The sequence below is a fragment of the Anopheles merus genome, chromosome 3R, assembly GCF_017562075.2.
Source record: "Anopheles merus strain MAF chromosome 3R, AmerM5.1, whole genome shotgun sequence".
NCBI lineage: Eukaryota > Metazoa > Arthropoda > Insecta > Diptera > Culicidae > Anopheles > Anopheles merus.
In genome coordinates, this window is record NC_054084.1 from 4,348,654 (window position 1) to 4,363,781 (window position 15,128).

The 15,128-nt window shown below is 46.9% G+C and overlaps 3 protein-coding genes across 3 annotated transcripts; all 3 read left to right on the forward strand.

The window, feature by feature from the left end:
- Nucleotides 1-3,031: 3,031 nt before the first annotated feature.
- On the forward strand, nucleotides 3,032-5,192 carry LOC121596120 (cytochrome P450 CYP12A2-like). Its single transcript, XM_041920784.1, has 8 exons — nucleotides 3,032-3,299; nucleotides 3,368-3,614; nucleotides 3,673-3,789; nucleotides 3,854-4,010; nucleotides 4,077-4,192; nucleotides 4,252-4,408; nucleotides 4,470-4,718; nucleotides 4,784-5,192. The coding sequence occupies exons 1-8, from the start codon at nucleotides 3,065-3,067 to the stop codon at nucleotides 5,117-5,119; spliced, it is 1,614 nt and encodes a 537-aa protein (XP_041776718.1). The 5' UTR covers nucleotides 3,032-3,064; the 3' UTR covers nucleotides 5,120-5,192.
- Nucleotides 5,193-5,661: 469 nt separating this feature from the next.
- Nucleotides 5,662-8,322, forward strand: LOC121596121 (probable cytochrome P450 12a5, mitochondrial). Its single transcript, XM_041920786.1, has 8 exons — nucleotides 5,662-5,957; nucleotides 6,332-6,578; nucleotides 6,647-6,763; nucleotides 6,836-6,992; nucleotides 7,061-7,176; nucleotides 7,238-7,391; nucleotides 7,453-7,701; nucleotides 7,772-8,322. The coding sequence occupies exons 1-8, from the start codon at nucleotides 5,759-5,761 to the stop codon at nucleotides 8,102-8,104; spliced, it is 1,572 nt and encodes a 523-aa protein (XP_041776720.1). The 5' UTR covers nucleotides 5,662-5,758; the 3' UTR covers nucleotides 8,105-8,322.
- Nucleotides 8,323-8,435: 113 nt separating this feature from the next.
- On the forward strand, nucleotides 8,436-13,174 carry LOC121595413. The gene is made up of 16 exons (XM_041919378.1): nucleotides 8,436-8,736; nucleotides 8,806-9,052; nucleotides 9,144-9,260; nucleotides 9,327-9,483; nucleotides 9,553-9,668; nucleotides 9,734-9,887; nucleotides 9,952-10,200; nucleotides 10,270-10,600; nucleotides 10,937-11,239; nucleotides 11,302-11,548; nucleotides 11,605-11,721; nucleotides 11,784-11,940; nucleotides 11,999-12,120; nucleotides 12,191-12,344; nucleotides 12,410-12,658; nucleotides 12,715-13,174. The coding sequence occupies exons 1-16, from the start codon at nucleotides 8,541-8,543 to the stop codon at nucleotides 13,048-13,050; spliced, it is 3,252 nt and encodes a 1,083-aa protein (XP_041775312.1). The 5' UTR covers nucleotides 8,436-8,540; the 3' UTR covers nucleotides 13,051-13,174.
- The last annotated feature ends 1,954 nt before the right edge of the window (nucleotides 13,175-15,128 follow it).

Here is a 15,128-nt window from a genome sequence, read left to right on the forward strand (position 1 = left end):
ATGCTTTCGTTCAATGCAGATGATCGTATTGAGTAGTTTTTCTACTACTGAAAAGACTTCAAGGGATTGAATATGGAAAAGTCTTTAAAATACATCGCTCAAACTACTGAGAACTCCACAAGGTTGTCGGTCGCGTGACTGCTCCTTCCCGGTACTGCTACCGGTTCCATGTTCGTGAGGTTAAATCCTCTCGAGACCATGTTGACATGTAGCAGTACCCCCGAACCAGAACTACCAGGAACTCTCCCTCACTCACTCTCTTCTTCTCTTGCGTCTGTGTGTGTGTCCCTCTACCATTGAAGAATAAAAATCATTACAAACCACCACAACGGGATGCATCCTTCTGCCCAGTCCCGTCTGATCGCTGGTGGTCAAAAGGAAGCAACCAATTGTGTGTGTGTGTGTCCCTTTAAGGATGAGCAAAAGAACGACGGGAGTGTCCTCTGCAGAAGTAAGCTTCGCTTTGTGTACGTAAGAGAACGGTGCCTTGTGTCCTAGCAGTAGGACATCTAGGAGAATAGCATTAGGTTGACCAAACACAGCAGCAGCAGCAGCAGCTGGTTGTTGATGTTGTGGCGAGGACAATAGCAAACAACCAGCTTGTGCCTTTCTGTAGTAATGAATCGTTTAATAGAAGATGGTAATAATATTTGCTTTGTGACCGATTGTGGTTTATACATGTGATGCGCGATGTATGGAAAAGGCAGATGTTTAGGAAAGAAGCTGTTTTTTTGGAAGTAAATTCCAGAATTTTGTTAAGATAGACACAGAGCTATAGGACTTTGTTCTTGGCAATAACATAGCGAAAACGCAGTTAAAACTATCAGCAGAAATGAGCTATAATTGAGGAATTATACTAATCAATTGAATAAAACAAACACACTAATAGGCAGACACCATCAAACAGCCAAGCCGACTAGAATTCCGTCCATCTTGCTGCCCATCCACTTTCCCCTTACCTTTGGCAACTAAAAAAACCTGTGCCGGTGCGCAACACTCTATTTTGTTAATTTTAATTAAATAAATTTGTACCTACGTGTGTTAGCAGCGTGTTCACAGCAGCAACAGCAACAGCAGCATCCAGATCGCTGACGCCTGATAACAACACGCGTTGTCAGCTAGTTGTCGCACTACTTTACCTCCCCCCGATCGCCTCTTACCCTTCTGGCAGGAAAGGGGAACCCTATCATCACCCCGATTGCGTACGTACGGCTGCGAAGGTCAAGCTGCGCGCGTAGCCCCTTTTGTGCGCACTTTCTTTCGCAAAAAGGTAGCCTGAGCGCGTTACATGACACGACAGCTTTGCGCTCTGCCAATTACCACCATTATGTTCGGTGACGATGACGGTGGTGGCGGTTCTGAGTGCGAGGACACATCCACTCAGTGTGTGTGAGGGGGGGGCATGTTGGGTGGTAATTAAATAATTACCGGGCTTAAGCTGCTCATTACTAGTTGACTTGTTTTATAACATTATTTGCTGAGCGGTGAGCGGTGTGTAATGGAGCTCCTGGGGAGGAGCCCGTCAAGCTCCTGGCGTTGTTGCCTGGGAACTGTGTGTGTTATTCAAGATTGTGTGTGTGGATAAGCACCAGTAGCGTGTGATTTGAAACGTACTAAGTTGGGTTATTTGATCTTTGCTGCATTCAAACAACTTTATGTTTGTAGTCTCATAGCTTTCTTCCTTATTTGGACGACCATTTTGTATTTTAAAATAAGTACCAACATGGCTGTACAGGTTATGAAGGGGTGCATCATAAAACGGTGCAAATCACCCCCTCAGTGCCAGAACTCAATCACCCGGACGGACACCCCCAAAACGGGACCGAAGCATGACAGAACAGAGCGCAGCCCGCCTTATACGATTCGTTAAAGTGAACGATCACTTACACCAACCAACGGACGGTGTTGCCCCGTACCCGTGCACCATTCCCTCTTTCGATTCTTGATGAATCATACCGTTAATTGGTTTAATTTTCCTTTCTCGACATCCCGAAAAAACCTCGAGGACATGGAGAGAAGTTTTAATTGGAAAGTTTCTTTCTCCCTACCGTTGTCGTTTTGCTTCCTCTCAAACTCGATACGGCAGCCTTAAACAGGCTGCGATAAAAAGGGAACACATTATGATGAGTCCCCATCTCTCCCACCCACCCCGTGTAAGGTGGAAAGGTAATTGAAAAATCAATCAAAATGGCACCGGTTGCTCCGGCTCGGCACCGCGTAAAGTGTTGATGACCGTGCTCTTTGCATGCGGTACGATCGCGTTTGAAGTTGGCTGGTTGGCGGCGGTGGCCGCGATCACGGGGAAATCATCTCCCGCGGGCCGATTGGATTCGACTCAATTCGGACCCAATTTACCGAGCGGAGGGTTAATTTTCTATTCCAGCGGCACTGGGTTTCGTCGGAACGGGCAACATTACATTGAGTTCAATTATGGCAAAAAAGCTCACCACCGAGCCGGTTGCCGGTGCTGCCGAAGGTGATAATTTATACATTCCGTACGGTTTCTCTGTTGACTCTGGGGCGAAGTTTATTGCAAAATCGCGTGTTGCTGCGGTGCGGTTCGATTGGGCCTGGTTACGCGGCTGCAGGGCATTGCGACGTACACACCATGTGAAGTTATTATTCCCCGCACAGGAGCAACTCACAGAGGCAATCATGATGATGATGATGTAGTTGTTCGGGAAAATATGAATTACGCTACAAGTATGATTAAAACCGTCGGTGGTTTGTTTGACGTATTGAGATTCACCCTGTCCCTTTAAGGGTTAATGTCGGCCTAGTGCGCATTTTTCGGCAATTTTATTTTGCTCCAACACATAGACACCCGCTAATTGAACCGTCAACGAAACACATTCATACACGCTACCAATGACCTCGCGATTAGACGCCGCGTATACTCTGCTTCGCGCAAGATAAACGCCGGTCCGAATTCACGCATACGCAAAACCATGCGCAGACATACACATACGCCCGATCTCGTGTGCAGAAGTCCGTTATGATTTTGTTACATCGCGTCACAAACACTCGCGCATAATGTTTGCGGTGCGGTCAAATCCACGGCACGATGGGACGGTCGCATCTCAGTATCTGTCCGTACGTTTGCCCGTTCGCGATGCTAAAATTAACAACCGTCAATTCGCTACGCTTCCGGCCTTTCGGTGGTGCGGTTCGGTGGCGTAGCGCTACAGCGCAACCAGCTGCTGACACGTCCGTCGATCCGGAGTGGGAGAACGCGCTGCCGTTTGAAAAGATTCCCGCACCGTCTTTAATCGGATTTCTGAAGGAATTTGGACCTTTTGGTAAGCACCAGAACCAGCTCTAGATAAGCAAGTGCAAGTGCATGGTTAAAGTTCTCGTTTTCGCACAGGTAAATACAAGGATGGTAATCTGTACGATATCAACAAACGATTGCGCGAGCTGTACGGTCCAATCTTGCGGATGAACGGTTCGTTTGGGAGGGAAGATTTGGTGATGACGTTCGTACCGGAAGACTTTGAGAAGGTACTGCGCTCGGAGGGTCCCTGGCCAAGACGTACGGGGATGGATTCGTTCGTGTACTATCGCAAACAGCATCGTCCGGAGTACTTTAAGGGCTACGGCGGGTTGCTGGCCGAGTAAGTGACCCCTTGTTTGGGTGTGGCATCACTCGTGAAGATTTGCGTTAATTTGCAGACAAGGCGAGGACTGGCACAAGATGCGAACGATCGTCAATCCGATCATGATGCAGCCGAAGGTCATCAGGCAGTACGTGGACAAGGTCGATACAGTGGCCCGGGAGTTTATGGCAATGTAAGAGCTGAAGATCCCTAGAGAAAATGGTACTCTTTTAACAATCTCATCCGGCGTTCCATAGTGTCCATGGTCTGCGCGATGAGAAGCAGGAGTTGCCGGCTGACTTTAACGAATGGTTGAACCGTTGGGCATTCGAAACGATGGGTGTGCTGGTGCTGGACTCGCGGCTTGGTGTGCTGGACAAGGACCAAACGCCCGAAGTTACCCATTTCATCGATGTAAGATCTGTTCGGGTGTAAATGTAAATGAGATCAACTCGTTGAAACTTGCCTCGTACTTCACAGCTAACAAAAGAGGCAGTCACCTTGTTCTATCAGCTTGATATACTACCATCGATATGGCGGAAGCTGAAAACGCCCGCCTTTTACAGACTGATGCGTGCATTGGACGAGCTTTATCAGTAAGTACATTCCCGGGCGAATGTTTACAAATGCTCCAATGCTGTTGTTTTAACTCCAGTTTAATTGCTGCCCGAGTCGATGAAGCTGTAATAAGGATGGAAAATAATCCAAGCGCCGATCAGGACACGTTGAGCATTCTGGAGAAACTGTTGAAGGTGGATCGTAATGCGGCCTTCACGATGTCGCTGGACAGTTTGTTCGCAGGTGTTGATACGGTACGGTAGTTCAGCTCCAACCAATTGAACCGTCCCGTTGATATTACCCCATTTCCCCCAGACCTCTTCAGGATCGACGGGAATTCTGTACTGTCTGGCCAAGAACCCTGACAAGCAGGAGAAACTTCGTGCCGAGCTGCGGAAGATTATGCCCAACAAGGACAGTCCACTCACGCCGGATAGTATGAAGAATATGCCGTACCTTAGGGCTTGTATCAAGGAGAGTCTGCGCATGTATCCACCGACCTCGGGCAATGGTCGTTGTACCGGAAAAGACCTCGTTCTGCAAGGATATCGCGTTCCCAAAGGAGTAAGCATCAATGAGAGTTAATTCGAGGGGCTCGCTCAGGCTAATGGAAAGCTTTTCTGCTCCAGATTCTCGTAGGAATGGGCCAGCTGGTACTGCAGCGAGAGGAAGGCTACTTTACCCGCCCGTCGGAGTTCATGCCGGAACGTTGGCTTAGCGGGGAGGCTGCGGCCGGTTGTCCCAGTGCCAAGGAGGTTCACCCGTTCATCTACCTGCCGTTCGGGTTCGGGGCCCGTTCCTGCATCGGCAAGCGGTTGGCAATGATGGAGATGGAGATACTGATTTCTCGCATGGTGCGCAAGTATGATATTGGCTGGAATTACGGCGAGCTGAAGTACAGAGCGACACTTGTCAACATACCTGCGAACGATCTAAAGTTCCAGCTGAAGGAAGTGAGCGATTGAGCAACTGCTTAGGTAAGGTGCTAGGTGGTAAGGAAATATTGTTTTGCAAATAAATCGAACGAACCAATGTTCAGTGGTCGCTTGTTTGATTATTTCCACTTCAAACGACCCCCCAGTGAGAAATACCGTCAGTAAAGCGCAATTTGCGGATCACCTTTTGACTCGGAACACTTGTTTGCAGGTGTTCATCAGATGTTGATGACATGATTAGACACCAGATGGACAATGAAACCCTTCACGCACACATGCACAGCTACGTATCTCCAAAGTCACGGCCAACCCGTCGGAGTAACGCACCAACACACACGCGAATGGGCCAAACAAAGCGCGCTTCGCTTCGACATCTAGCAAGGTCACTGGTAGCGTTTGGCCGTTGCGTACGCGTCGCTGTTGAACACGATGTGGAACGTAAACATTTAGCGACGGATGCTATCCTCACAACCAAAACCAAATGTATACGATGCGGTAATTTACAACGCCGATAAGCTAGCGCGGTGGAGATCGCGTCTAATAGCACCTCAAGGAAATGAATGAATACTTTTCATTAGTTTAAAACTCACATTTAACTGCGAAAGGTGTGATTAATATTTTGTAATTGTACATCTTATTGGTGTACTTAACCTTTCGTAGACCCGAAAAATGTTGATGCGTCGTTGTTGGTTGACGAAACCCATCGGATGTACCCGATCTGGTCGGTGGGGTAACGTTCAGGCGCAAGCGCAACGGAACACTGCAACTGCAGAGCATGTGATCGATCCGGAATGGGCCACAGCTAAACCGTACAAATCCATCCCCGGGCCAACGCTGTGGCAGCTGTTCCGTGGGTTTTCTAAGGGTGGTAAGTGTGCCAACGACAACGTGCGATCGAGAGTGTGACAACAAACGCTGTGGGGCGCGGTGAGATCATTTGTGTACGCGTGCGGCATACGAGAGTTAGCTTGGTTAGCACACACAAACACACACACAGAGGCATAGTATTTGTGATGATGTGGTTTTGTTTTGATTGAGCGTAACGTAATCTATGCACCCGTGTTGACCGTTTCCGCAACCGGCTGTCACCGTCGGGTGCTGTGTGTTTGTGAGAGATGAATGAAATAGTAAAGGGCATGTATGACCTTGGCGCGTTTTGTTTACATGCGATCGTGGAGATGAGTTTTGATATTTTGACATAATTTTTGAAGTATTTAAATATCGATCTTCAATCTTCGACAGGCTGCTACGATGGACTTAATCTCATCGAGCTGCATATTCGTTTGAGGCAAGAGTACGGAGATATTTACCGCATACCAGCGGCCATGGGCCGTGCCGATGTTGTGATGAGCTTTGTGCCGGAAGACTTTGAAAAAGTGTTCCGTACGGAAGGTCAGTATCCGGTGCGGCGCAGCTTCGAAACGATGACGTACTACCGGCAGCAGGTTCGGCCAGAGATTTTCGGTGAACTGGGTGGGCTGGTTACTTCGTAAGGAGATCCGTTGCGTTAATGAAAGAATTGTTTTATTGAAGTGTTGAATTGTGTACACCTTTCAGACAGGGAGAATCGTGGCAAAATATGAGAAGGATTTGCAACCCGGTACTGCTGAACCCGAAGACGGTGAAGGTGTACGTCGAGCAGATGGATGCTGTGAGTCTTGAGTTCATGGAGATGTAAGGAAGGAATATGATCAAAATTGAAGGTAAGATAAGGGATTTAACAACCTTATTTGCTACACCCAACAGTATGGCCAATCTCCGCGACGAGAAGAATGAACTTCCGGCCGATTTTAACGAATGGTTAAGTCGTTGGGCCCTCGAGACGACTGGTGTGTTGGCGCTGGACACTAGACTGGGTGTGCTGCATTCCACGGACTCCGGAGAAGGACAGAGGCTGGTAGATGTGAGTGAGAAGTGCTAGAGATACAACCTTTCACTTCAATTACATTCATACATTCCCATAATATCAAGGTTGTGAATGAAATCTTCTATTTAACGTATCAACTGGATGTGCTACCATCGGTTTGGAAGTACATCAGTACTCCAAAATTTAACAGACTTATGAAACTGTTTGATAAGGTTACCAAGTGAGTATTGCTTAGCACACGACTATGCTATGAATGTATGACACTTTTCAATTGTTTCAAGTTTAATATTGGATCAAATCGAGCGAGCGATGGTAAGATTTGAAAAGAACCCACCAACTGACAGCAATCACAGCGCCCTGAAGAAGCTGTTGAGCATTAACAAGCATGTGGCGGTGATCATGGCGTTAGATATGATATTTGCCGGCATTGATACGGTATGCTCTTTTCCGGGATTTTAGTTTTGATTTTCCTTAATCATTATTTCTTCGCTTCCAGACGTCAGCGGGCTCCGTTGCCATACTGTACTGCTTGGCCAAGAATCCCGAAAAACAGGCAAAACTACGCGCCGAACTCCGCACGATAATGCCAACGAAAGATACCAGACTAACGGCAAGCATGATGAGCAATTTGCCATATCTTAGGGCCTGCATCAAGGAGGGTATGAGAATGTTTCCCCCTACGGCTGGGAATTTTCGTGCCACTGGACGTGATATGGTGCTGCAGGGATACCGTGTACCGAGCGATGTAAGTGACTTTAGGAATATATTCGATTTTTTACTCTACAAACTCCACAACATGTTCTTCCAAAAACCAGACGGACATTGCGATGGGTGCACAGGTGTTGTTGAGGGATGAAAAATACTTTCACCGTCCGACCGAGTTTATTCCCGAACGGTGGCTGAACGATCGTGATGCGTCCATCCCGAGTGCGAAGGAGGTGAATCCGTTCATTTTCCTACCGTTTGGGTTTGGTTCGCGCAGCTGCATTGGCAAGCGGTTGGCAATGATGGAGATGGAGGTGATACTGGCCCGGTGGATTAGACAGTTTGAGTTCCGGTGGAACTACGAGGACTATAAGATTCGCACGACCGTTATCAACATGCCGGGGTGTCCGCTGAAGTTTGAGATCAGGGATTTGGAGGACTGATGTAGTGGTTTTAATGCAGGGACAATTCAATTGTTAAAAGATCTGATAACTTTAATAGAAAATTGCCAATTTATACGATACCTGTTTCTTTTTTGCACCCAAAACATTGACAACGCCTATCTTATCGAGTCGATGCATACATGGCTATCAAGGGTTGATATGAGTATACGGGGGGAGTGGGGTGAGTAATAATCGCGGAATGAGTTTGCTATTTTTGGGGCGCGAATGTGTCTGTGCGTCACTTCACGCATACACAGTACACACTTCCCCGTACGCATGTATAGGTTTTGCGCTAACAAAATCACTTCGCACTCAGATTAGATAGATCATTGTAGAGCGAAACAGTCGCTTCGGAAGCAGCTGGTGTAGCAGATTGTTCAACGAGCAGTGTCGCGTTTTCTGTGCAAAAAGTGTATTACATCAAAGTGAGTGCAGAATGAACGTGCTAAAATCTCCACTGTGGCAACAATGGCTACGATCCAGCGTGCTTCCGTGTGGGACAACTTCGAACAGACTGCTGAGTGCACAGGCCGCGGTCGAACACGTAGATCCGGAATGGTCCACAGCGAAACCGTACGAATCAATCCCCACTCCATCGTTTATGGAGATGGCACGAATGTTTGGCAACAAAGGTTAGGTTTTTTTAGCTTTGCTGATCTTTCTTGCTTTGCACAATTAAAAATATGCTCCTCATATTAAAGGTCGTTACGCAAATCTGGATCTGGTGGAGTTGCATTCCCGCATGTGGGAAGATTACGGTGATATCGTTCGCTTTAAGGGAATGTTTGGTCGCCGAGATATCATTATGACGTACAGCCCACCTGATATTGAGAAGGTGTTCCGCAACGAGGGACAGTGGCCGATACGCCGTGGGTTCGATAGTTTTGCGTACTACCGTACGCACGTACGACCAGATATCTTTAGCGAGACGGGCGGTCTAGTCACAGAGTAAGTAGTTGCATCTTATCATCTACTGAAGGGAGTGAGAAGTGTAAACATGGCAAAAGCTGATATGAATCTTTCGATTTGGTACTTACAGACACGGTGAAAAGTGGCAAAAGGTGCGAACCATCGTAAACCCGGTGATGATGCAACCGAAAACAATTAAACTTTACGTCGATCAGGTGGATGAAATAGCGCGAGAGTTTATGACACTGTAAGCGTTAATTTGTGTACGCTTAGCAAGGATGGTAAGGTGTTTTACAATCTTTTTTTGTTGCAGGGTAGCAGTCATGAGAGATGAGAAGAACGAGCTACCGAAGAACTTTGATCAGTGGCTTAATCGGTGGGCGCTTGAAACGATGGGTGTTCTGGCGCTGGACACTCGGTTTGGTGTGTTGAAGGATGAACAGACGGAGGAAGCCAAAAAGATCCTTGGAGTAGGCATCTCTGACGATTCCAACTAATTATGATCAAGTTATCATTAACGAATCATTTGAATATTCCAGCTTGTACGTAACATCTTCGAGCTAACGTATAAGTTGGACGTGGAAATGTCGCTCTGGAAGTACATCAGTACACCATCCTATAGGAAAATGATGAGTGTCTTTGATGATCTAACAGCGTAAGAAGATCGAAAGAGGAAATACTACAGAGCAAGTTTTAATTCGATTGTCCTTCGTATTACAGATTGATCATGGCCAAAATCGATGAAGCGAAGCAGCGTCTCGAGAAACATCCATCAAACTCAGCCAATCAAAGCGTACTGGAGAAGCTGCTCAAGATCAACAAGCACGTTGCAGTGATCATGTCGCTTGATATGCTTATTGCTGGAATTGATACGGTATGAGCTATGGAGGTGCATCTTCATTCCAAAAGTCTTCCAAAATAACAATCAATTCTTGTAGACATCATCCGGATCGACCGGAGTGCTGTACTGTCTAGCGAAGAATCCGGAAAAGCAGGCAAAGCTGCGTGAAGAGCTGCGTACCATCTTGCCCAAAAAGGACTCTCCATTGACGGCGGAGAATATGCACAATCTACCTTACCTTAGAGCCTGCATCAAGGAGGGTCTGCGAATGTATCAACCCGTAGCTGGAAACATGCGTGCCGCCGGTCGGGACTTGGTCCTGCAGGGCTATCAAATTCCAAAGGGAGTAAGTGTACCTCAAAGAAGCTATACTTAAGAAGAAAATGTATTGAAAGTGTTATTTCCATCTATCCAGACGGACATTGCCATGGGTACGGCGGTATTGCAACGTAGCGAGAAGTACTTCCGCCGAGCCTCGGAGTATCTACCGGAACGTTGGCTTTCCGAACGCCCAGCAGATGTGCCGAGTGCAAAGGATTCGAATCCCTTCATCTTCCTTCCGTTTGGCTTTGGTGCACGAAGCTGTATCGGTAGGCGGCTCGCTATGATGGAGTTGGAGATGATTACCGCCCGGCTGGTGCGGCAGTTCGAACTTCGATGGAACTACGATAACCTACACTTCAAGCAAGCGTTGATCAACATTCCTGCCAATCCGCTGCAGTTCGAACTGCGGGATGTAGATCACTGAAAGAGTGGAAGCTATGTTTTGTTTTCTTTTTATGTCCTATGTAACTATCTTATCTGTGAAGGAGAACCCGAACAAACTGTCTTCCTACGACTTGTAACAAATTCCCAGTATTGAAGGCGTTATATGAGCTCTGCAGGGTGGATCAAAATAATTATTCAACTGCCAAATACATCTGAAATAAAAGTCGACACATTGACACATTACAAACAGTTGCTTTCAAAACATCATTGAAAAGATATACTCACGAAAACGCCCACTACAATGCAATGAATCACCCTGTATTATCATTGATGTGTAAAATAGCTTGTCACCCTGCTGTCTAGATAATAATGTTGTTTGTTAGCACACTTCACTAGAACGCTGCGATTGATTGAAGCACTCAGCACCTTCAGTTCGATGCACCCTTTGCGTATGTTAGTCGTGTGCGCGTGTGATTTCCCCTTCCGAAAAATGGCTTGGCGTACTTTGATGCAACGGTCTCGCGGTCCCACTGAACGTATGTGCGCAAAAAGGTATGTAAACACCGTTGCCACAGCAACGAAGCAGTTCATAGATCCGGAATGGAGCCACGCAAAGCCGTACAAAGCCATTCCCAGTCCGAAGTTGTTTGCGTTTGCGAAGGAATTCAAAGAAGGAGGTAAAGCGACCGTTGATGCCTAAAGATCAACTACTTGTGAAAACAAAAACCCTTCTTCGTAGGCCGTTATTACGATCTCACCGGTGCCGATCTGTTTGCTCGATGGCGTCAAGATTACGGTGACCTGATACGCATCAAGGGAATGTTTGGCCGACCGGACATTGTGGTTACCTTTCAACCGGAAGACTTCGCAAAGGTATTTCGCACCGAGGGTGCTTGGCCGATACGGAGAAGCTCGGCAACGCTATCCTACTATCGGCAGAAGGTGCGCCCGGAGGTGTTTGGAGAGCTGAGCGGGCTCATAACGACGTGAGTGAGGTTGGAAACGATGGTACGTTTCGTCGAGTAATTACTGTTCGCTCTAGGCAAGGTGAAACATGGCAGCAGCTGCGGACCATCGTGAACCCGGTGATGATGCAACCGAAAATCATTCGCCTCTACGTGGATCAGGTGGATGCTGTTGCGAGAGAGTTTATGACAATGTAAGATAGTATGAGTATGGGAACTTGTGAATGTTTTAGCTTAAATGTCTCATTATACACAGTGTGGCTGAACTGCGCGATGCAAAGTGTGAAGTACCGGCCGATTTCAACCAGTGGCTGAACCGTTGGGCACTAGAAACAATGGGAGTGCTCGCACTGGACACGCGGCTTGGTGTACTCCGACCGGAACAGACAACAGGGGCAAAGGCTATCATTTCGGTATGTTTAGAGCGAATGAAAAATCATTGTCATTCAGGTGTTCATTTCGACCCCGCAGCTTGTGCAAAAGATATTCGATCTGATGTACCGGCTGGAGTTTGAACCTGAATATGTTCTTTGGAAATACTTCCAAACTCCATCGCTCAAGCTGCTGATGCAGGAGTTAGATAATTTAACGAAGTGAGTTGGAAAATAGAGATATAAAACGGCATCCTCAGTTACATGTCTTATTACTCTTGTACCAATGTAGTCTTGTGATGGGGAAAATCGATGAAGCAGTCCGAAGGATTGAAAAGGCTCCCAAGATGGAAGGAACTCAGAGTGTCCTGAAGAAACTGTTGAAGACGAACAAGCAGCTGGCAGTGGTCATGGCTTTCGACATGATAATGGCCGGAATCGATACGGTAAGGTTGATCTTCATCAAGTTGATCATTAAATTCGAATGACTTGTTGACATCACTTTTCGCAGACATCATCGAGTACGTTTGGCATTCTGTACTGTCTCGCGAAAAACCCATCCAAGCAGGCTTTGCTGCGCAAAGAACTGCGTAGTGTTCTTCCGCACCATGATTCACCCTTGACGCCGGAAAATATGCGCAACTTGCCGTACTTGCGTGCTTGTATCAAGGAAGGACTGCGGCTGTACCAACCAACGCCAGCAAACGTGCGGAACGTGGGCCATAACATCGTCCTGCAAGGATACCGCATACCGAAAGGAGTAAGTAGTGGAAGCGTCCATTTACAGGTCAATGTTTAATGTTTAAATCGTTTCAGACGGAGGTAGTGATGGGGACGCTAGCGTTGCAGCGTGATGCAACTTACTTCCCTCAGCCAGACGCATATCTGCCGGAAAGATGGCTACCCGAAGGACAGGGCACGGGTATACCCAGCGGAAAGGAGGCTCATCCGTTCATCTTTCTCCCGTTTGGATTCGGTGCAAGAAGTTGCATCGGCAGACGACTGGCGATGATGGAGATGGAGATCGTTATTGCACGGCTTGTGCGTAGGTACGAGGTGGGATGGAATTACGGCAAGCTCAAAGTGAAAATGGGCTTTGTTACTATTGCCACAGTGCCGCTTCAGTTCGAACTGAAAGATGTGATTGATTAGGGGCATCTATAAATAGCTCTGTAACGCTAACGGCGATAACGGTACGTCCGGTGGTGTTGGTACAAGTGTTTTGCATGAGTCAACTGTTCTAATCTAATCTTATCTTGCCTCTATTCACTGACCTAGTACACTGAAACAGAGTACTGGACTATGTTTTATGATAATTGAATATAATTTGAATATTTTGCTCAACAACACAACTATTACCATTGCCTTTTGTCACATAAATTTTGCAACCTTATTTTGATACTTTGACTTTACATTACCAGTTAGCAACAAAGTGTTTTAAGAATTAATTAAACAACAATGTATCGCAGAACAACTGCCCCAACAGACCATCGTAAGGTCCCGATACTATCAGGCCCCGTCTTAAGGTGTTGTTTATCGACGTGTGGAAAACGAGATTGTGACATTGATAACACAATTTACTACCTAACTCAACCCAGTAAGCTAATAACTCCAGCTTGGCTGTATTGGCCGGTGCAGTCCATAACCTACCCCGAAAAGGGGTACATGCTGTTATCACAATCTCCAAGTCTCGCTCGCACCAGCATCGATGGCATGTGGCAGGGCCGGCCGAAGGAAAACTAGCCTCCGAAGGTGAATAATTACTGAACAAATTCATTTAAATTGTGCATAATTTCTCAATTATTCAGCACACTAACACACACACACACACACTCGTACGACGGTAGCGCTGGATGGAAATGAGCTTCCGGGCGGCTTTGGCCAATCAACGGTAGGTCCTTTCACTCAGCAGCAGCAGCAGCAGCAGCAAGTCGAACGCGTGTATGCACCCGTGTGCACTACCTACAGAGTGCAGTTTTTAGCCAGCAAGAGACACACAAAAAACAAGAAAAAAGGGGGCTGGAAAGAAAATCGGCGCCTTGCATCGTCAACACATTAGCATGCAAATGAGCTCTGGCCACTGAAACGTTTCTGTTGTTTGTTGGTGATTAATTTCGAGGATAACAAAAACAAAACAACTGCAGCTTTAGCTTCAAAAGGGAGCTGCGGTTTTTGCGAGCACTTTTCTGCCTACTTTTTGTTTACTCCTGTGACTGTGGCGAAAAGGGAGTTTAGCTGCACTCTAGTCACGATCGACCCGATTGGGGACGATTAGCACTTAAAGGTAGGTTCGCCCGCCCTGTCGGGAGGCCATTGCCCGAGGTCCACTCCACATCTTAATGTTCATGATTTTCACAATTTCATTAGCATCGGTTAATGAGCAGCACCGCTGGGTGTACCGATCGTGCACTGGAATGCACTATTTGCTTCGTGCCGCCGTGCTAGATGCCACCGGGACATAAATTTCACCTCCCTTCCATCCCTCCGCCATAATGGTGGGCGTATGATCCACCTAATTGGAAGGCTCATTTGTGGGGGGGAGGAGATGAAGTCGGAACTGAAGCCGCCAAAATGGCTTCGTTGTGCGTTGCGTTTGTTTGATTGCGGAGACAGGCGAGTGTGCGCGCATTATGCTCATTAAAGTCGTTACCAGCACCCGCGCGCCCGTGCGCAGAGTAATCGCGTCTCGCCGCGCTGAAGGGTGCCAGTTCATAGCCACCTTGGATTATGCACGTGGAAACGATTACTTCCTTTGCGCTCGAGCTGTGCCGGTTGTGCCGCGATGCACAGGCCGTTGCTGTTGATGGGTGATGGTCCTCGTTAGGGACGGTTTGAGGTCGCCCCCGGTGGGCACCCATTGAGTGGCGAATAAATAAATCGTGCGTGAAATATCGTGTGAGGATGATTTGCGCTTGTAAGACGGTAAGAGTTTGCTTTATAATTAATAAATTGCCAATTAGAGAGATAGTAATGTTTAGAGTAGGGGTAGAGGTTTTGTTTTTCTTTGTTTCGTGCGAAATTATTACTAAAACATTACACCGAAGCTTTATTATGCATAGTTCGTTAAGCACAAAGCTCATGTTTGCTAGGAATAAATGATGTAAAACGAATTGATGGGAGTTAACGGAAATGCAGAAAGTAATGTTTTGCTAATTCAATTAGAGCTGTTCCTTTTAACTCGAAGCTTCTCCTCATGCACTCTTCTCGCAGGTGTTTATCAGTGTTTTAAA